The sequence below is a fragment of the Aulonocara stuartgranti genome (genome assembly GCF_965226115.1).
Source record: "Aulonocara stuartgranti genome assembly, chromosome: 10".
In the NCBI taxonomy this organism is placed as follows: domain Eukaryota; kingdom Metazoa; phylum Chordata; class Actinopteri; order Cichliformes; family Cichlidae; genus Aulonocara; species Aulonocara stuartgranti.
In genome coordinates, this window is record NC_138946.1 from 20369513 (window position 1) to 20390352 (window position 20840).

At 38.2% G+C, this 20840-nt stretch overlaps 3 protein-coding genes across 3 annotated transcripts in view; all 3 read left to right on the forward strand.

Annotated features, from left to right (window-relative positions):
* The window catches only part of LOC309716308 (ryanodine receptor 1-like), a 56707-nt gene extending 53855 nt beyond the window's left edge, over positions 1-2852 (forward strand). Inside the window, exons 105-108 of the mRNA XM_082550053.1 lie at positions 8-72; positions 145-245; positions 1925-1976; positions 2074-2852. Of these exons, the coding sequence (XP_082406179.1) occupies positions 8-72; positions 145-245; positions 1925-1976; positions 2074-2169 (314 nt within the window). The 3' untranslated portion in view covers positions 2170-2852. The remainder of the gene's footprint in view (positions 1-7; positions 73-144; positions 246-1924; positions 1977-2073) is intronic.
* LOC309716297 (uncharacterized protein) lies at positions 2204-7691 on the forward strand. Its single transcript, XM_082550035.1, has 5 exons — positions 2204-3901; positions 4662-4920; positions 5155-5188; positions 6398-6572; positions 6663-7691. Exons 1-5 carry the CDS (start codon positions 3787-3789, stop codon positions 7004-7006), a joined length of 927 nt encoding a protein of 308 aa, XP_082406161.1. The 5' UTR covers positions 2204-3786; the 3' UTR covers positions 7007-7691.
* Positions 7692-11788: 4097 nt separating this feature from the next.
* sms (spermine synthase) lies at positions 11789-19968 on the forward strand. The gene is made up of 11 exons (XM_082550033.1): positions 11789-11928; positions 13049-13169; positions 16288-16375; positions 16706-16770; positions 16851-17026; positions 17156-17310; positions 17468-17557; positions 17779-17893; positions 17988-18067; positions 18259-18374; positions 18895-19968. Exons 1-11 carry the CDS (start codon positions 11883-11885, stop codon positions 18923-18925), a joined length of 1083 nt encoding a protein of 360 aa, XP_082406159.1. The 5' UTR covers positions 11789-11882; the 3' UTR covers positions 18926-19968.
* The last annotated feature ends 872 nt before the right edge of the window (positions 19969-20840 follow it).

Genomic DNA, 20840 nt, shown 5'->3' on the forward strand with positions numbered 1-20840 from the left:
ACTGCAGGTCTGATCATTGACGCCTTTGGAGAACTCAGAGACCAACAAGAGCAAGTCAAGGAAGACATGGAGGTACAGTCGTGGTCAGTGTTTATATTTTTCACACATTTATCATGCCACATTGACCACTGTTTTTTTGTGCAGACGAAATGCTTCATATGTGGCATTGGAAGTGACTACTTTGATACAACGCCGCATGGCTTTGAGACTCACACTTTTGATGAACACAACCTGGCCAATTACATGTGAGTGCCCCTCTTCTGTCTTACCTTGTATACAGTTAGGTCCATATATACTTGGACACTGACAAAAGTTTTTTTTTTTTTACCTATTTCCTAAAACATATTTGAGTTATAGTATGGGTGTGGGCATAATGTGTAGACTATCTGCTTTCACTTGAGAGTATCAACATTTAAATTGAGTGAAGGGTTTAGGAGTTTCATCTGTTTAGCATGTACTACTCTCTTTTTAAAGGGAGGGTGTCAAAAAAGTAATTGGACAATTGACTCAAAGGCAGAGGTGGGCAATTCTTTTGTTATATCAATATCAATCAAGCAGATAAAAGGGCTGGAGTTGATTTGTGGTGTGGTGTTTGCATTAGGAAGATTTTGCTTTGAACAGACAATATGTGGTCAAAGGAGCTCTCCATTCACGTGAAACAAGCCATTCTTCAGCTGCAAAAACAGAAAAACCCATCTGAGAAATGACTACAATATTAGGAGTGACAAAATCTACAGTTTGGTACTCCTGAGACAGAAAGAAAGAAAGAAATCACTGGTGAAGTCAGCAATGCAAAAAACCTGGACGTCCAAGTAAGACAACTGTTGTGGATTATTGCAGAATCATTTCAATGTTAAAAAGAAACTCTTTCACTCCTTCCCAGGACATAGGCGTATCAATATCCAAGTCTACCATAAAGAGAAGACTGCATCAAAGCAAATAAAGAAAGTTCACTGCAAGGTGCAAGCCACTCATAAGCCTTAAGACGGCTAGATTTGACTTTGCTAAAAATATCTAAAAAAAAGGAAGCACAGCTCTGGAAAAACATTATTTGGACAAATGAAACCTTTACCAGAATGATGACAAGAAAAAAGTATAGAGAAGTTGTGGAACAGCTCATGATCCAAAGCATATCACATCATCTAAAACACGGCTAAGGCAGTGTGGGCATGCATGGCTCCCAGTGGCCCTGGGATGATGTGACACAGGACAGGACAGAAGCAGCCGAATGAATTCGGAGGTGTTCAGAGACATACTGTTTATGTAAATCCAGCTAAATGCAGTCAAATTGATAGGGCAGCGTTTCATAATACAGATGGACAATGACCCAAAACATATAGGCAATGCAACCAACCAGTTTATTAAAGCAAAGAAGTAAAATATACTTGAATTACCAAGTCAGTCGCCTGATCTTAACCCAGTTGAGCATGCATTTCACTTGTTGAAGACTAAACTTTGGACAGAAAGGTCCACAAACAAACAGCAACTGAAAGCTGCTGCAGTAAAGGCCTGACAGAGCATTAAAAAGGAGGAAACCCAGCATCTGATGATATCTATGAGTTCAAGACTTCAGGCTGTCATTGCCAGCAAAGGGTTTCCAACCAAGTATTAGAAATTAACATTTTATTCTCAGTTATTTAATTTTTCCAATTACTTTTGAGGCCCTGAAATGAAGGGATTGTGCTAAAAATGCTTTGGTTTCTCACATTTTTATGCAATCTTTTTGTTCAACCCACTGAATTAAACCTGAAAGTCTGCACTTCAACTACATCTGAGTTGTTTCATTTAAAAGTCATTGTGATATTGTACAGAAGCAAAATTAGGAAAAAAGTTGTCTCTGTCCAAATATTTATGGGCTTAACTGTAGTATATCTCTACATGGATGCACAAATAAGAAAATATTCACAGGATCTTTTTTTTTCAGGTTCTTTTTAATGTACCTCATCAACAAAGATGACACCGAGCACACTGGGCCGGTCAGTCTGAAGGTTTTTATTACAGTTTTTCTTTAGTTAGTGTGCTCCATTCAAGGCCTCACATTACCTCTTGTGTTCTTATATCGTGTCTTTTCAGGAGTCATATGTGTGGAAGATGTACCAGGAGCGCTGTTGGGACTTCTTCCCAGCTGGAGACTGTTTCAGAAAACAGTTTGAGGATCAGCTCTCTTAAGATATTTCCTTCAAATATTTTACAAATGAGGTTGTCATGTCATATCACAGCAAACTGGAATTGTCTAGAAAAATCAAGAAAATCCTGTTTGTGAGCTATTAAGATGACTATTAATAAAAACTTTAATAATTTCTATGGATAATTAGGAATAAGAAGGGATAAGAATTTGCCCTAGAAGGGAAATTCATGCCAGTCTTTTTGTAAAGTTTAGTCATTTAGCTACTTATTTGTAAAGCATTGCCTCTGACACAAATTTAGAGAATTTATGGATTTTGCTCATTAGTTTTCTAATGTCACTCACAGTTAACCTGTTTCAAAGAAAGCAACTTACCAGTTAATGTGCAGTAACTCAAGCAGACTACCACACATATCACACATGCATAGTAATTGTACTTACATACTATTCAGTCTCAATTATATGCTTTGGTGGTTGTGGCATCATTGGAACTTTAGCATATTTATTTGTTAGAACAGCTGATTTTTTCCAGTTTTAATTTCTTCACATACTACAGTATTTATGTTGAATTTTATTTAATGTTTTTTCCTAAATTAATTTAAAAGTCTGGGATAGTGAAAACATTAGAGTACATTACATTAGGGTAAGCTTGACTGTAATATCACTATTAGTTGATCTTGGACTTGGCATTAAACAGTATGTGTAATAAAGATGAGTTTGATCAGCAGTGGCTCGAGTAGCCTTTGTTATTGTATTTAACACAATTAATAAACACACACAAAAATGCAGCAAGCGAAAGCTGCAATTCAAAAAGAATGAAAAAGACGGAAAAATTAAAACCAGGTTAATGTTCACTTCAACCATTTTTAAGCTTTTAAAGTTTTTTATCAAGCACTTCACCATTCATTAGACAGTAATCCTCTTTAGCCTGAAATGATAAATGCATTTATTCGCTGTCACTGAATCCCCAAGTGTGCATCCCACCAGTTAACCTTTACTCTAACTATTTTTCAATGGATGCATTTTACTAGATTATATAATAAAAGTCGATTAAAGGATAACATTTAGATTATTTGTTGGCAACTTTGCAAAGTCATTGCAAGTTAGTTTGCATTTCAGCTACTAAAACCAGCTATTTAAAACCCTGGTAGGTTCCAATAAACCTACAATTTTTTTAAATGTGGACTTACTTTTTTTAAGTAAATGTAAGTGCAAAAAAACTATTGTCTGATTAGACACGGGTTGATAAATATTCACAGTTTAAGATGACAATGCACTAAATTGTCCCCAAAACCCCCCAAAATGTTATTATTTTTATTTTCATGACAGCAACAAAACCTCTGGTTGATTAATTATATTGTTGGCTTACTATTCATGGTGTGTATTTAATAAAAGAAATGGATGTCTGGTGATGGTTTGATGATTTAAAATGACTTTCAGTTGTAATATCCATTTGGTGTATGTAAAAGCAAATGGGTATTAAAAACAAACATTCAAAAACAGTCGAATCATCCTGATTTACACAGTATCTCTGCACGCACTACAGCACTCTTTCTCTCATCACAACCCATTTTCATACCATGCTGCTGAACTTTGACTCTGTGGAGCATCCCAGCTGACTGGGGATTAAAGCTGAGCATTAAAAACTCACATTGAGCCTCATGTGCTTTTTGGCCATTCTGTGTGCAAACATTTCTCTCTCAGCCCACTGGAGTCACACATCGACTGTAAACATGAACATCTCGGGGATACATCAGGGCATGCTCAGGATGTATGGTGAGTCGGATCTTTACTTCAGGTGTGGATCTTTCTAGCGGTTGGTATGTGTTGCTTTTTGTAGGGCTTACGGTAATTTTCCAGTTTGTTGTGTACTTTCTGTCATGCTATTGCAAATGCAGATTTTGTTTATATATATTTATGTATAATTTCCATCATTATCTCATGGCATGGAGATGGTGTTAAAAAAGGATGATAAATAGGACAAGTTAGCAATGCTCTTGAGTACAATTTTAATAAGAGAAACCTATCACTCTTCTCATCTTTGTATCCATTAGCAACCATATTATGAGTTTTTCTTCAAATAAGTACAGACGAATCTATATATACATTGTTTCACTCAAGATCCAAAGCTGTGACAAATGCTGATAGAAACATGACCTAAAGCTGTAGTTTGAAAAAAATGCTAAAAAGATGCTTAGACAGTTGGTATTTTAATACCCATATGTTGTTTACCATTTGCATATAGAACAAGTAAACACAAAGTGTGCGTGCGATTACACTATATGATGTGCACACGGTGGTCAACAGGATCTGATCCCCCAACCATCTGACTGCCTTTAATCTGCTGGGATGATGGAATGACACAGTGTTCATTCTTTAATCCACGTGTACAATGTTCCCTCTGCTATCTTGATCACTCTCAGTATCCTCTGGGGGTTTTGTGATTCTGATTGGAATTGTTTATCACATTGTCATTTTGTCAACAAGCATTTTCTACACAATGACTGTTGACTTTTTCTCTGCATTTCTGGTTCAGGTGGATTTATTTTCAAACAGTGGAAGAAAAGATTTCTCCTTATAACTGCTGAAGGCAGTCTCCTAGTGTGCCATGATGCATCATCCCCTCCCAGCCAGCTGGTACTCTTGCAAAACAGTTGTGAGGCGATTGTGGAAGGCAAGGAGATCTTGGACCTACCTAAATTACCCTCTGGCGGGGGCAGAGATTGCTGCTTTGCTCTGATCCTGCCCCAGAATAAGTATCTGCTGCTGCTGGCGGAAACCTCTGCAGAGTGCAGGTGTTGTGGGGCTTTCTCTGCTAACTCTTGGGCCTTGTTTTAGATTAATGCTGCACACATTTAAGTTTAATATAACAAAGTTTGAGTGGTTTGGGGAATATGCCTTTTTGACTATTTTGAAACATATATGTCAGGTGAAAGACACATTAGCTACACATTCCAAAATTTCCAGGTATTCCATTGTTGTACATGAATTTGCATAAAGGTAATAACAATCGCTTTTTTCACTTTCAGCCAGTGGGTGAACGTGCTGAAAAAAGTGAAAAAGGTAAGTTAATAACATATTTATATTATTTATAATTATGTGTAATAATTATTTACAATAATGTTTACTATGTTCACCATCTATGTTTACCATCATTATTAATAATTGTAATTTGTTATCAAGCAAAATAGATGAACTTGATCACATTAATGAAAGAAAAATGATGTGATGCCCCATGTCAAAGAACATGGGGCATCACACCATGCTTTGTATGGCAGATTGGTCAGAGTAGCCATGGTGACCCCATCTACTTTGGTGCATACCACCTATCAAACCTTCTTGCAGACTATTTACACTCCTGGATGCTGCAGGATTTCCTTAGCCACACTGAAAAAAATGATGAGAAACTTGAAAAAGAGTTCAATGTGCTGACTTGTCCTTAAAATCCCCCAAATCGGGATTCCTGAAGTCAAGTATGTATCTGCAAGTGCTGAAAAAACTAGAGCTTAGAGATACGTACTGAAAGCGCCTGCTAGGGCACCTGTGCAGGCAGTCCATGTCACAACGGTCAAAGCTTTTAAAATTAAAAGGGAGACCTACACAATAGACATGTAGTTTAAATGTTTCTGCCTGGTGTATGTCATTGCTATTCATTAAATGTATGTATCAAAGAGATGTTTCACATAAAACAATGAATGTAGACCACGGGTGGGCAATCTCAGTCCACGAGGGCCGGTGTCCCTGCAGGTTTTAGATGTGTCCTCGAACCAACACAGCTGATTTAAATGGCTAAATTAGCTCCTCAACATGTCCTGAAGTTCTCCAGAGGCCTGGTAACGAACTAATCATGTGATTCAGGTGTGTTGACCCAAGGTGAGATCTAAAACCTGCAGGGACACCGGCCCTCGTGGACTGAGATTGCCCACCCCTGATGTAGACCTTGTAGTGGTGTTAGAAAGAAGGCTGTGAATCACCAGAGTCAGTGGGGCGAAAAAGAAAAAGTGTGAATATATTTTCAGAGAAATCACTATTAGCATGCAAAATCATATTTTCTGTACACACACAGACTATACACTACACTATGGACTCTTTGGAAATTAGATTGATTGATTTACATAAAGAATGTGCTCTGCGCTTTCAGATAATCTTTTAATCCTTAGATTTTTTTTAGTGTTTTAATCAGTCGATTAATTCATTTCTTTGAATTCCTGGCAGACATTGTGTTGGGAACATTATTTTTCTTTAACAGCATCTCCATTTTCTTTTCCACAGAGTCTCTCATCACCTCTCAGTCCTTGCAAGCGACATCAGATGCCACAACCACGTATTACTCTCCGAGATCTTGTGCCTGAACAAATCCTGGATAAAGATCCACCAACTCCACCTGTCAGCGACACAGAGTCATCCTCCCCTGGGCCAATGACTGGCGCTTCCCCGAAGGAGAAAGGTGAGCACTGGTGTTTCTTCTATTTTCATGTAAAAAATATTGCATAGATAGTTTATTAAAACATGTTTTTCAAACTGTTCATTTCAACAGGCAGGAATTCTTCCCGTACTAAGTATCATAAAGGAGGTGCATATTCAGCAGGCTGTTTGCGTCACGGCACTATCAATAATGCCCAAGCAATGAAGGCAGTTTATCTGCTGATGGGAGGGGCTGCTGCTTCCTCTGCCATGGGTTATTTAGGCACATGCTCATCTTCTAATCTGGAAGCCAAAGCCCCGGATCTGCCACTCTGCACAGATTTCTCCAGCATGGGACCAGCAGGAGGGTACCACACTGGCACTCCTGCACTCGACTCCGCCCACTTTAACAGCTTTGACTTTGAAGTGGCAGACTCTGATTTTGACGCTTTTGATTGTGGTGGATTTACTTTCTAATAATCTGCTTGTTGGAGACTGTGGATACGGATATATTTAATGGTACTGAACAAGTTGTTCCCACATATTTTGTCAAAATGACAAAACCATGTGAGGATATTTTATTAAGGGATAAATAAAATAATCCTGAATGTCAGTCAGTAAACCTGCAATAATAGCATTGTTGCTCATGGGTGTAGTGGCAGTGAGTGAGAATTCAACACTGACACAAATGTGATGTGCATTTAGGCAATAATACTGAGGTTCATCATTTTATTGTTGTGTTATTTTGTCACTATCATTTATCATAAAAAACATCAATTACAGCAACTTTAATAACACATGTGACTCCATCCTGTGGAAGAATATTATTTGCTGTTTTGGTTTAAATGTTCCTCTGTGTTTAATGGAGGCTCTGGATATTATGGGCACTAATTGAAGACTGATAGCATGATACACTTAAGTACCATTTGTGCGTAGTGTTGAAAGAGTCTTAAAAATTATGTAATAACCCAGATTGGATTAAAATCCATCTGTAATAGATACATTGACCAAGGACAAACTACTAGAGCTCCTCTTAATCTTTTTTCAGGTACTGTGTTCCTTTCGAACATTCAGCTGTTAATTGTCCTTGGATTTATGTTACATTCAAAGTAATTCTGTCTGAGTTCATTTCCTTTAAATGAATAAAAGGTTTGTGTGGAAATGTGTTCTACTTGTTCTCTTTGTGCAGTTAGTTACTAACCACCTAAACTGAATTTCTTGCAAATACTTTTAATGAAGAATATCCATTTTGCATTCAACTGAAACCAACAAACTCAATAAAAGCCAAATTAAATTGAAATTAAAACAAAAAAAGGAGCAGGGAATGAAAAAAGACAATAAACCTCCCACTGACTGGCAGTTTGGTAATACCTGAACTAAAGCTATGTCAGAGGACACCTGATGGTGTGACACATCAGGCAGGAGTGAGGTCCCTGCTCACAACGTGCTTCTTATAAGTTATAACTAGAATAATTTAACCATTCTACGTATGCAATACATAAAGTATATACAGTTTCTTCAGTAATTTGTGTTGAAAGCTAAATAACACATATTAATTCTTTTTTGTTAATACTGTTAATACTTTTTATCATTACATAGTTACTAAAGTAACACAGGCACTAAAAGTACATTTTTGTCCATTATTTTCTTTTTTAGTTTAAAACGCTTTTAATAAGAAGCATTAGTTAACAAAACTAGACTTCTTCCTATATATAGTGTAGCTTTGCAGTGATGTGACTATTTTTGAGGTAGCTATGCTTCTTGAGAAAAATAGCTTTAACGCTGTTTGGTAACTACTGTAATGCATGGGTCACATCATCACTCTTTGAATTTTCTCTTGTTCTCTTATTTAAATTAAATACAACAGACTGTTTTTTTTCACTGTGGCTGCTCACCAATCAAGTCACTTATGAAGTGAAATCAAATTCCTTCTATTTGTGTAAATGCATGCAGTCTTAATCACCTTCCTGGCACAGCAGCAGCTTAAGACAGTCATAAAAGCCTGTGTGTGACTTTACTGATACCCTTATAGGCCCATATAGAGCCAAGGTTCAAGAGAGTTTGTAATTAACACTGTTCTTAATATTCTCTCTTTGTTCATGCACTAAGTTGGGTTTTTTTAAAGTTAAAAAAAAGTAACTAAACATTATCAGTACCTCTGTCCTACTTGCAGTGGAGTGAAATCTGTGAGTATTCTCCACACAAGGTCAGTCAGGTTTTCAGCATGTGCTTGGAGTCTGACAAACTTTCCACTTGTCTCTGCTCCTGTTTGTGATATGAGCCCAGGCCACAGCCAGGGTGAGAAGAGTGTCCAGTTTAAGAACAATATCATGCCTCTGTTTTTTTAAGGGTTATTTTTTCTTGGTGGAAATTACTCTATGTGCTTACAGTATAAAAGTATGAAAGTGAGTGTTAAGTCTTAAAGTAGCGTTAAGTCTGAGACCATGGTTCACTGTTGGAAAACGGTGGACTGCTTCCTCTGGGTTGTGAGTGAGTTGCTGCCTTCTAAGAGGCCTTTGGACAGGTCGACCAGTGAGTCACTGAAAACTGTCACAGAAAGGATGCTGAGCAGGAGGCAAGGCTATTGATTTAGCGGTCAATCTACCTTCCAAACGTCCACTTTACTAATTAGGTCTGGAGGGATTCTTTAAACACTTTACCTGGCTTTGGTGGTTGGACCCAGCCTCACAAATAGTCCATGGATCTGGCACATCCACAGCTCAGGATAGAGCTGCTTTTCCTTTGCTCAGAAAGAGTTTGACGAGATGGCTCAGGCGTCTGATTAGAATACCATCTGGGAGACTTTCTTTTGGAGGTTTTCCAGGCATGACCAGCTGGAGCTGTAGATTGCTTGAGGGATTACTATGTGCTCAAGTTATGGAGCAACTGGAAAATCCTCCCCAGCAATGTTTCCAGCAAACTGAAATCTATTGCTGGGGAGAAACGAGAGACCCCTGGTGTGCCCACCTAGTCTCCTGCAACTGTGAGCGGACCTGGGAAGACTGGAAGAAGATAAAAAAAAATGAATAAACAAACTATTAACTAATCTAGTCCCTCAAATATTTCAAAATAAAGGTACTTTCATTGTGAACCAATAAAAACTATTATTTACAGTTGCTGGTAGCAACCACAATCTTTTTTTCTTTCTTTTTTAACAAAGTTAAAAAGTCACAGAAGAATCAAGATTCAGGTCTTTAAATTTTCTAAGCCAGCCATACAGTCATAAGTCAGCCAGGTTAGCTAGAAAATTAGCCTGCATTTAAAGACATCTAAGGTTTAGCTTACTAATTTAGCAGCACACGTGACCATGGTTTCTTGACGTCTACAAACAGAAATATCTTCAGAGAGAGGTTTGGGCACTTATAAACAGTATCAGTATCACAGCAGTCTGTGTAACTTAGTACACAACAAAATAGACACTATAAATAACAATAAAATGTCTAAAACCACCACCAAAAACAAACATAGCAAAGAAAGCAAAGTTGGTTGCTAAAATCTCTAAAACAAGACAGAAAACGTGAAAATGATATCAATAAAATCATTTTCATGACAGAAAAAATAAAGGAATCATTTTGATGATCACCACTGCAAAACCAGTTAGAGGCCAGAAGGCCAGAAGGCTTTTTTCTTTTAAAAAAAAAAGAAATTGTTGGAGCCTGAAAGCTAACAAGATGTGCAACTGTCTCTCCCCCCAGGCTGTTATACTAAGGACTCGTTTAGCCCTTTTGACAAACTCTAGAAAAGAGTGAACGTGCACACACACACATACACACTCATTCATGAATGCTGAATGCTGTGTACATTTGTAAGTAAATATTGCCTTTTTAAGGTGTGTAATGTGTAAAGTGACAAAGAAGAGACGTCTTGTTTAATCTTAGGATTGTACTGCATGTGCGAATTTACATTGTGTAATCACATATGTATAATACCAGTAATATAAAGGTAATATAATATGAAGTAATATAATAACATAATATAAATGACATATACTGGCTGAACAAGCATTGGCAGAGGTCTTTTTCATTCACATCCTTTTTTCTGAACATACAATAACAAAATTATTTTATTATTTTAGAGGCTTGGCATTCAAGTAGTGCTTAACAAATTTATTAGACCGCCTGTCACAAAAACAAGAAAACAAATCTTTTACAAATCTGTCAAAAACTTGTTTAAAACTAAAAAGTTAATTTGAAACATCTTAATTGAAATTGCAGCAACAAAAAATAAATATATATTTTTAGCAATTACCAGTGCTGTGGTGGTCTTTTAAATTTGTTTAGCACTGTAAAGTATGACAGGAGTCTATCTTAAAAGAAATGTGTCAATAGTCATATGCAGCTTTGCTGACAAGGACAGTCTTCTTGGCAGCCAGTTAGAGCCTACAAAATACAAAGTCTTGTCCTACAGCATTCTGAGGAAGTATTCCAAGTACAATACCCCGCACCTGTTTACTTATATCTGCCCTCATGATGGAAATGTAAATTTGTAACACGGCACCTCATGTGCAACAGTCCGTCCCCCGCCCTGTCTAAATATCTCAGATCAGCCCTCTTTACAAACTTGTAAAGAAAGAATAAACATGCGTGCATGCACATTTTCATATTCAATACCTTTAGGTAGGAGTCCTGTGTGTATTTTGTAGCTCAGTATTGTGTTTTTATGATGTGTAAAGTGACAAAAAAGAAATATATCTTTAAAACTAGTCACTATACTTCATATGCACGAAATTGTTGAACAGAACATACAAAGAAATAAAGATAAAAAATAAAGTAAAAACAAATATAGAATAATCATAAGAGTACAAAAGTGGCCCCTTGTAATCCAGGGCCTTGTTACAGAGGGCTTGCTGGTTGTTTGAAAGATTCAGGTTTGCTGGCTGTACTTTGCAGATCTGGAAACTATGTCCATCTTTCATGTTTGAGACTCCCCTTTTGTAAACTAGAGTCAGTTAAAAAACAAGATACTGTTCCATTATGCGTTGTAGGACATGATAAAAGAGAAAAGTTCTGTACAGTCACACACGAAGTGGGACAGATGGTAACAATATGTGCAGATTTGTTTGATTATAGGATGTGTAACATCATGCGCTCAATGCAATGACTGTGAAACTTTTAACAGTCGCTGATTGAATGATATTAAAATCAAAATTCCCACTTGTCCTGATTAACGCATGGTGACGTAGTGAATCCCCACCTTGACGTCAGCCGCAGCCAATAGGACTTCACGGTCATCGCAGAAGCCCTGCCCACTTTAGCAAGTGCAGTCTGTAGCGGTAACAGGGTCCGCCCCCTGTCTCTGCAGATAAAGGTTCGCAGTCTGCTATCCCAGGCATGGATGACGGTTGTAGTGAGACATGGCAGTCCGACATTACACTCTCGACTTCAACCTCTCTACAGCAGGTAGGAGGAAGGTGATGCATAGCTGACTGTAGGAAGGTCTTTCGTTACATTTCGTTATGCATCAGGGCTGCATGCTTTGCTAGCTTTGGCCTGCTAATTTATAGTCAATACTGCCAGGATTATAAAGTGCCACTGGTACATTGCCCATGTTTAGGCACTATATGCATGTGCCCTAGTGCTATGCTGCTTGTGCCCACCAGTACAAACCCCTGTCCGTAGGCAGGTACGGCTTGACACTGGTAGGCCACTATTAGCTCGTGAACTGTCACATCAGTATGCATATTTAATGTCAGTGGCACATATTTACAGGTCAGCGTAAATGTCTGTTTAGCAGGTATCTTTGTGGATAAAGCAGCGCAAGCAACTACGGTTGAAACCAAAGTCACATCACTGTCAGTGCAGCATAAGCTTCTAATTAGAGCTCAGTTAGCTTTGGCTAGCATGGCTATGATTAGCCTAGCCGTGTTAGCAAGTCTCTGTAATCAATAACAGAGGGCCCGAGCGATCTCATCAAATAGTTGCGAAAAGTACAGCTTGAATTAATATAATGCGGATTTGTTTTATGACTTATAGGACTTATACAGGTGTGTCTGTTTCATAAGTATAAATTATAACATCAAGTGTGAGTAATCGTTGTTTAATCATGCAGCACGCGCTTTTCGTCGACCTAAGTCTGTGACCCCGTTAACACTCGATAATCAGTAAACGCATGTAGTAAATTGGCACCCGTGCGCTTTGAGGGCTCTGCCAGACATTTATAGTCCAATTAAAATCATCCAGGAAGACGTGCATGTCTGCCATTGTTGTGGTTTTACCATTAATAATATAATAATAAACTTTATTTATAAAGCACACTTAAAAACCAAGGGTATGCCAAGGTGCTTAACAAGTAAAATAGCTATTAACTGATAGTGGTGTGAGAATGAAGCTATGAAGATTCAAACTGTCATTAGGCTTTTTTTTTTTCTTCTTTTTAAAAACCCTTTGTTTCAGAAGTCTGTTTAGAGGAACCAAAGTTTGTCACAGATAATAAATGGAGTATATGATAATGAAAGTGAAGTGCAGCTGTATTTGATTAATATATTTTGTTCACATCAGATTTATTTGCTCCCTCTTTCAGTTGACCCTGCCTCGACAGTGTCTGGTCTGCTGTCTATATTTCATGAACAGGAACTGACAGAGACTATTCATGATACAGACGGGCATGGTTATCTTGCTACCTTTGTGGGCAAGAATGGCAGGTAAGGTCAATATTTTTTCACAAACAAAAGTGACTCCTTCAGTCTAATTATAACTCTTTAGCAGTAAAACTTGGATTACTAAATCCTAATTGGGCAAAACATTTTGTGTATTAGGATGTGATAGCTTAAAGCTAATCTGGCTAGGGTACTTGTTGGCTCGTCTTCAATCAGATTTGTGTCTGTATAAATAAATAATAAAGGTGCAACAATACTAATATCAATATTGAACAGTTCGATGCAGTGCTTTCGGTACGCATATGTATCGAACAATACAAAATTTTTACATTTATTTTATCAACTTTTCTTCTGACGATGCTGTCTGTGTTGAGCGCTCAGTGGATCTGCGCTCGACAGTGCAGCCTAGGCGGAGTAATCGAACGCAGATTCACTGAGCGCAGGGCAAGCTAGCGAGACAGAAGTTAAGCTCTCCTTGCAACATGCCAAATTGAACCTCCCCCACCCTCATTCAGACCTGGCGTTTGGAACCATTTTGGTTTTCATGTGACGTATGACCCTGAAGGTAAGCGCGTCATGGACAAAAGTAAAACAGTATGTTGGATGTGCCACCCAATGCTCAATTACATTGGTGGGAACTAGTGCGTTAGCGCAGTTTTCTCGTTAACGTGTTGGCCGTCCAGCCCCATGCACGGGGCGATCCGCGTTAATGTCATTTCAGATTAACGCTGACAGCACTAGTGGGAACACAACGAATATGACTGCACATTTACGCCGACATCATCCTAATGCAAAGACAAGTGGAAGCAGACAAAAACAACAAGCACGCATGGTACAAACTTGACCCGAGTCATTTGTTAGCACATGATTCTCCTTATGGGGACCTGATATGTTTAACCCTTGTGTGGTGTTCATATTTTTGTTACTCAGCCAGTGTTCATGGGTCTGGTGGACCCACTAGAGTTTTGGCTTTCCAAATTAACACTAACAAACAATTTTATGTTAAATTACTAAACAGATGTTTACTTCATCCCAATTACAAGCCATATGAACAGCAAACATGGTTAATTTTTTCCCTTTACCTTTGTTAGATCACATTTATGAATTAATGTGCTCCTCGTTTTTTTTTTGTTTGTTTTTTATAAAATGTTATAAAAAACATAAATCAGTTATAATCAAGTGGAGTGAGTGGTAAGACACAACACATTTACATGTGAAGCAATATGTTCCACAACTAAATGGGATCAGCTGCTCATCAATGGTGACATTAGGCCCAGGTTTGTAAAACAGGGGAGGTGGTGCACCCACTTATCCCACACTGTCCTGATGGCAGCTAGCTTGTCTCTCTGTCGTCTCGGTTATCAAAACGGATAATCCTGGAAATTTTGTGGAAGTTTTCCAGAGTCATTGATGCACGGAAAGGTTCTTGCCGGTTTCTGCATCCCACAGGGATTCTGTGGATTGCCCTTTGGACCTGAAAACTCCTGCAAGGATAAGAACCCCAAAGTAGGCCTTTGGGGTTCTTAGATGAATTTGGTCCATCTCCTTCCACCTCTCTCCAAAAAAACACCTTCCTTCTAGATTACTGCAATCCAGAATAATTTTCTGGATGGAATCTGGGATGAAAAGCTCAAATGAAGACTTGATGTCCTGCACATGAGTAACTGTCAGCCGTGTTGGCCCTGGCTTATCCCAGTAACAGCTCTGCAGGGTGGCTCATTTCTTGGGCAAGAAGACCATTCAATTTCACCAGTTATTGACATCCATGTTTCTACACTTGCTGTCTGGTGGGCTTGTTCTGGTCCTAGAGCTGGCTGCTGATGGGGTACTCGTCTTCGTTTTGTTACTAAATGGTGCTCAACCTCATCCTCTTCTTCAAAGTCACTGTCAGACTCTGAATTTTCAGAAATGCTAAATATTCTGAAACCTCTTTGTCAACATCATCGTTCGAAGCCTCTCTCTCTTCCAAAATCAATTGGATGGCCCTCGCAGCAGATAATCTTTTGCCATCTTGATCAGTTGGGATAAGGAACCACACTGGCAAAGTCTTATTTATAGTATTATGCCCCTAATTTGCAGGTGGGACAGGGTATGAGAAAATAAAATTTGGATCCCTCAAGAAAGAGGGTAAAATGTGTGGGAATGTCAGAGCAGACGGTGTTGATAGTTGAATTTTCAACAATGTTGCAACTTTGTGCGGGAGCAGGAGGGGAGGAAATCACTATCAGCAGCACCAGAAAGGAGGAGGACAGAGTGTGGGAACACAGGACCTACACTTTCAACACTTTTATTAGACCTGGGTCCAGTGGACCCAAACACCTTGTATGTAATGTAAATGCGTGGGGGGAGGTACAGTATGAGGTCATTGAAAATTAGTTTGGATTTATGTTCTTCACAGAAAATAAGCCAAAGCCAATGAATTTCAGGTTGAAAAAATAATTAATTGTTTAATTTCTTTTAAAAAAAAACTGAAAACGGGTCTCAGAGACCAGAACACCATACAAGGGTTAATATGCTGCTGAGAATATAGCCCAGAAGAAACGTACAGTATAGCTTTTATTTTGGAAAGAGCCATTTCTCTGTAACAAACTCCTTTCCAAAGATGAGTGATTCCTCAATCAGATATATTAATTTTTTTATTACTTTGTTGTTTCAGCGACATTAAATTTAAAAACTGTACTTTTGAGTTAAAATATGTATTTATAATTTTAATACATGACAAATTAAAAAGGCATAAACAGTTTTTGTTTTTGTTTTTTTGTATCAAAAAAATATCGAACCGTGAATTTTGTGTATCATTGCACTCCTAATAAATAAGTGTACTAATATCCCAAAGCCAGGATGTGTTTTCACCAAATGTGGGTCTTTGGAGAATTCTAAAACTTGTGTGTTGTCTGACTCTCTAAGCAATGTCTACGGCTTCTTGATAGACTTCCTGATAAATCCTGAGCATGCTTCTAGTTGGACAGCATTGCAGGAATGTTTCAGTTAACTCTTCAAACTTTAAAAATATTACCCTTCAAACTTCTTTGCAACAGAGGAACTTTTCACAGCTTCCTCTGAGAGGTCGCATTGCACACGTTGAGTGGCTTTTTTTGTTTTTAGTTTAGTGTTCCTCTAACTTTGTTTTGCATCGTTTTCTCTTTCCTACATCAATTCTCAGGTTTGTTGTCCTGCGTGTGCACTCCCAGGGGCTGGTCACAGTTGATTTGCAGTTTTACGAAGATGATGACATTGCACAGCTTGACAATGTAAGAGCATACACAGGGCTATTGTTTTTACCAACATTGAAACTAATAAGGTTAAACATCTCTGGGACTATATAATGATAACCCAACCCTTTTTGACCATAGGCATCTTTAGTGCCTGTCAAAAGATACTTACAGTTACTGTCTGTGTACTGGCTTCCTGTATTCAAACACTTTCACATCCCTAAATGCTAGTGCATACACGGAGGGTTAAATTACACCAACTATGGTGTTGTTTACTCCCGATGTGTTTTGCATTAGGGTTGTCTGTGTAGCAATATGAAACCTTTCACAAATTTGAAAGTTTAAGCTGCATCTATTCTTACTCCACAGCTTTTGAATGCACTGGAAAATAAGCTGAAAGTTCTCTTAAATGGCAATATTACAAGGATTAAAAAGTAAGTATCACTATATTGTTCTTGTAAATGTATCGTACTTCATGGTGCAGTATTATTTATCCCCCCCCACCTCCCAAAAGGCTTCCAGCCCTTTTGCGAGGAGCAAAAGTTGACCGCTACTGGCCCACAGCCGATGGCAGACTAATTGAGTATGACATTGACAAGGTGGTGTATGAAGAGGATTCTGAATACCAAAACATAAAGATTTTGCACTCACAGCAGTATGGGAATATTCTAGTTCTGGATGGAGACGTTAGTAAGTATATAAATCATGGCATGTTGCTTGCACACAAGATTTTGTTTTTTCAAAATGACTGTTTAACTTAGTAGAGTCAGTCTAATAAGAATTATTTGTTTTGCCTTTAAAAACAAATTTTTCTTGCAGACCTTGCAGAGAGTGACTCTGCCTACACCCAGGCCATCACAGGCAGTGGAAAAGAAAACTACGCTGGAAAAGAAGTGCTGATTTTAGGAGGAGGTGATGGAGGAATACTTGCTGAGTTGGTCAAACAAAAGCCAAAGATGATCACCATGGTGGAGATATCCTTTACTGAGCTTTCATTTGAGTGACTTTGTTCATATTAAAGCAAACATTCACTTTTTTTTTTAGATCACTCCAAATCTCCACACTTAGATTTGCATTATTCTCAGTGTAATTCTGTGTGTGCATCTGACTGTTCCTTAATAAAGCTTCTACATTGACCAGAAGGTGATAGATGGGTGCAAAAAATACATGAGGAAGACTTGTGGTGATATCCTGGACAACCTGAAGGGAGACTGTTACCAAGTGAGTGCTGAATTGTGTGGTGTGGTTTTTTGTTTTTGTTTTTTTTTTTGTGTGTGTGTGTGTGTGTGTGTGTGTGTGTGTGTGTGTGTGCACATTTGCTCAAAATGTGTTTTGCGTTATTAATATTTATTTTTAAAGCGGCAATAGGCAGGACAAAAGTTTTGAAGCAGGGGTAAATTGAAGATGCATTTTGAATAATCTCCTCGTCTCATGGATTGCAGATATTAATTCAGGACTGTGTTCCCTTGCTGAAGAAGTATGTCCAGGAAGGAAGGACATTTGATTATGTTATTAATGACCTCACTGCAATCCCAATATCCACCTCGCCAGAAGAAGGTATTGATAACAATAGCCATACATCAGGAAAGGTGGCACACAGGTGCAGTGTGAAGAAATGTTTAACTTGTCACATGCTGTCTGGTTTCTGTAGACTCTACGTGGGAGTTCCTGCGTCTCATTTTAGATCTATCTATAAAAGTGCTGCATCCCAGTGGAAAGTATTTCACACAGGTGAGTCTGCTCCTAATTTACCATACCGTTCATGATTGGGGGATTTTGTCAATACTGTTTTTAAAGGTGAACTAAATATTAATTTATTTGAAACACTTCATGCGATGACCAAGCATCATTTCTACTGTGTGTCAGGGCCTAATTATTTATCTGTATGAGTCTCATGAATCTTTTCTGCTGCTGGCCATCAGGGCAACAGCGCAAATCTGACCGAGGCACTGAATCTGTTTGAGGAACGGCTGGGAAGGCTCTCGTGTCCAGTGGACTTCCGCAAAGAGGTGGTGTGCGTTCCATCCTACCTGGAGCAGTATCCTTTCTATCAAGTCCCATAATTTATAAAAATGTTTACTGAATTGAAGTATTAAGGCTAGGTTATCATTTCTGCTTTCATTAGAGAAATTAAATAATGGTGTTTTGCTCTTATACTGTGAGGGAGAAATTCAAAGTGTCTGCTTTAAAAAAACAAAAACCCCAGACATTCAGGCACTGTCAAAGGTCACCTTTGCATATGGACTGATTATTAAAATTGGGATATTTGCTTGCTGTGGTCACCTGATCCTGCCAGTGTAGTTTAGTTAGCAGGCACATTAGGACCATCTGATTTTAATAATCCAGTCTAAGCGTCTGTCTGCAGGTGCCGCTTGCACGCACTGCAGCACTATGCACTCTAAACACCACTGATCTAATTGGAAAAACAGTCTACTAACACACCAAAGCCACATGCAGGTGAATAAAGATGGTCTTCCCCATCAATCTAGCTCAGTTTCAATCCAGTCTAACATTTATTTGTTTTTGTGTACATGTGTAGTCCTTAACTCAACTATCAGATGGGTTTTTTACACCGCTTGGAAAAAGTAAACAAGTTATCTCCTGAAATTCTCAGCAGCTGGAATGTGAAGGCTCCTAATTTCTTCTGTACCCCCTCATTTGTACGCAAATTGAATGCAGCCTGAAAATTGGAGGCCACACAAAATTCAGTTTAGTTTTAAATGTTAGGAACTATTCAGATATTTCCAAAGTCTGAATTGTTCACACACCTCTGTGCACATTGGTGAGCTTCTGCTGACTAAGACAAGTAATTTAATTTGCTGTTTTCAGTTAACAAACACTGACTGAAAAACACTCCAGCTTAAACCAGTCAAGTTGGTGTGGTTAAGTTATGAGAGTATATGTGTATATATATTTTTTCTTTTTCTATAGCTGACTCAGTTCTCCTCGAGGCATAATTGCAGTTTTATCATCCCCATTCTTTTAATTTTACAACTTGTCAGTTGTATTGTTTGTTACTTGAGGTTTTTTTTTTTTTTTTTTTTTTTTTTTTTTTTTTTTTTTCTCCTTATAAATGTCCACTTGCATGTGCTCTGAAGGAGCTGTTGGAACACTGATTTTTATACACTGATAATGTGGAGTAACTCATTTCCCATACATATGTACTCATTTTCTGTAATCTTGAGTTATGAAGTTGAATGAACGTGCCTCTGCGTGAGCCAGTGCACAGGTGCAGCATACCCAAAGTGTCACTTTTATGCTTCATTTTTGTTGCTGCCTTTCAAATGTGATTTCTTTCAGGTTGTATTAAGGTGGTCACGCCCAGCGGGACTGAGGGGCTTAAATCAAAGTGTTTTAAAAGGGAAACTATTTCTCCAAAGTTACTGCCACCTCTGCTTGTGCTGTTTTGTCATGTTTTATCGGCACCTTTTTGTTTTTGCCTGATAAAGTTTTTGTTAAGACTGTATTAGGTGCACGTAAAGGACGGTGAATGTAGCTTGCATATACAGTACAATGCACATTTGATCTACCCTGTGGGACATTTATTTATTCGTTATTTCATTAAATGCTGTCCTTTCCTGCTTGAGATGATTTTGACCATCTATGATTAAACTGTTTTTGGGGGGAACATACCTGTGGTGTTTGACTCATTCCTCTTGATCACTGTTATCTTAAGAAAAATGCAAGAGACGGGAAACGTGACTGTTTTCCTCCTAAGAACTAATATTTGTCCAAAACTTAAAGTACCAGTTTGTCAGCCAAAATCTTAAAGCTTAACTAATCAAATCTAAAAAATAAGGCAGAGGTTAAAAATGTCAAACTGCTGCAGCAGCTTTTGCATTTGCTTAGAATGTATTGGGTTTCTCATTCTGTGACATGTTTACACAGATGCCATACTAGTGACGCTGTGTGGTGTGTTATGAAAACTCTGGTAAACTACCAACTGGTTTAATTTAATTGGTGTACCATTTAACCCAGTAGTTAACTAGTGACGTTTATCAGTTTGACTCCAGAGTACTCTGGTACTGTATACAGAATTGTTATTCCAGAACTCTTATTACTCATTCAAATGCAACTTTGCAAACCTAACATGTGCTGCTATATTCTTTTTACGGAGAAAGTTTTCTGCTAGCAATGTTTCCAAACAAGCCATACTTCAGTCTTTACAGGCCTCAGCCTGTTAAATGCTAGAGTCCGTTTTGTTTTTAAGTTTCTCACAGTTTGAGTATTGCATGGTCTGACATTGGGAGGAATTTGCTGGGAGGTCCCTCCAGGGAACTTTTACTTCTACCATCATCTTTGCTGTTGGTGAATACTTCCTTAGATTAGATTTCAATTCATTATTCTGCTGTATTCTATTGTCCTGAACATATGCAGAGGATATCCTAGTTGATTCAACGGTACTGTGGCTGCAAAACAAGCCCAAATCATCACCCTTCCACCACCGTACTTGACAATGGTATGAGGTATTTGGCCATAACACACGGTGCCATCTCTGGTGAAA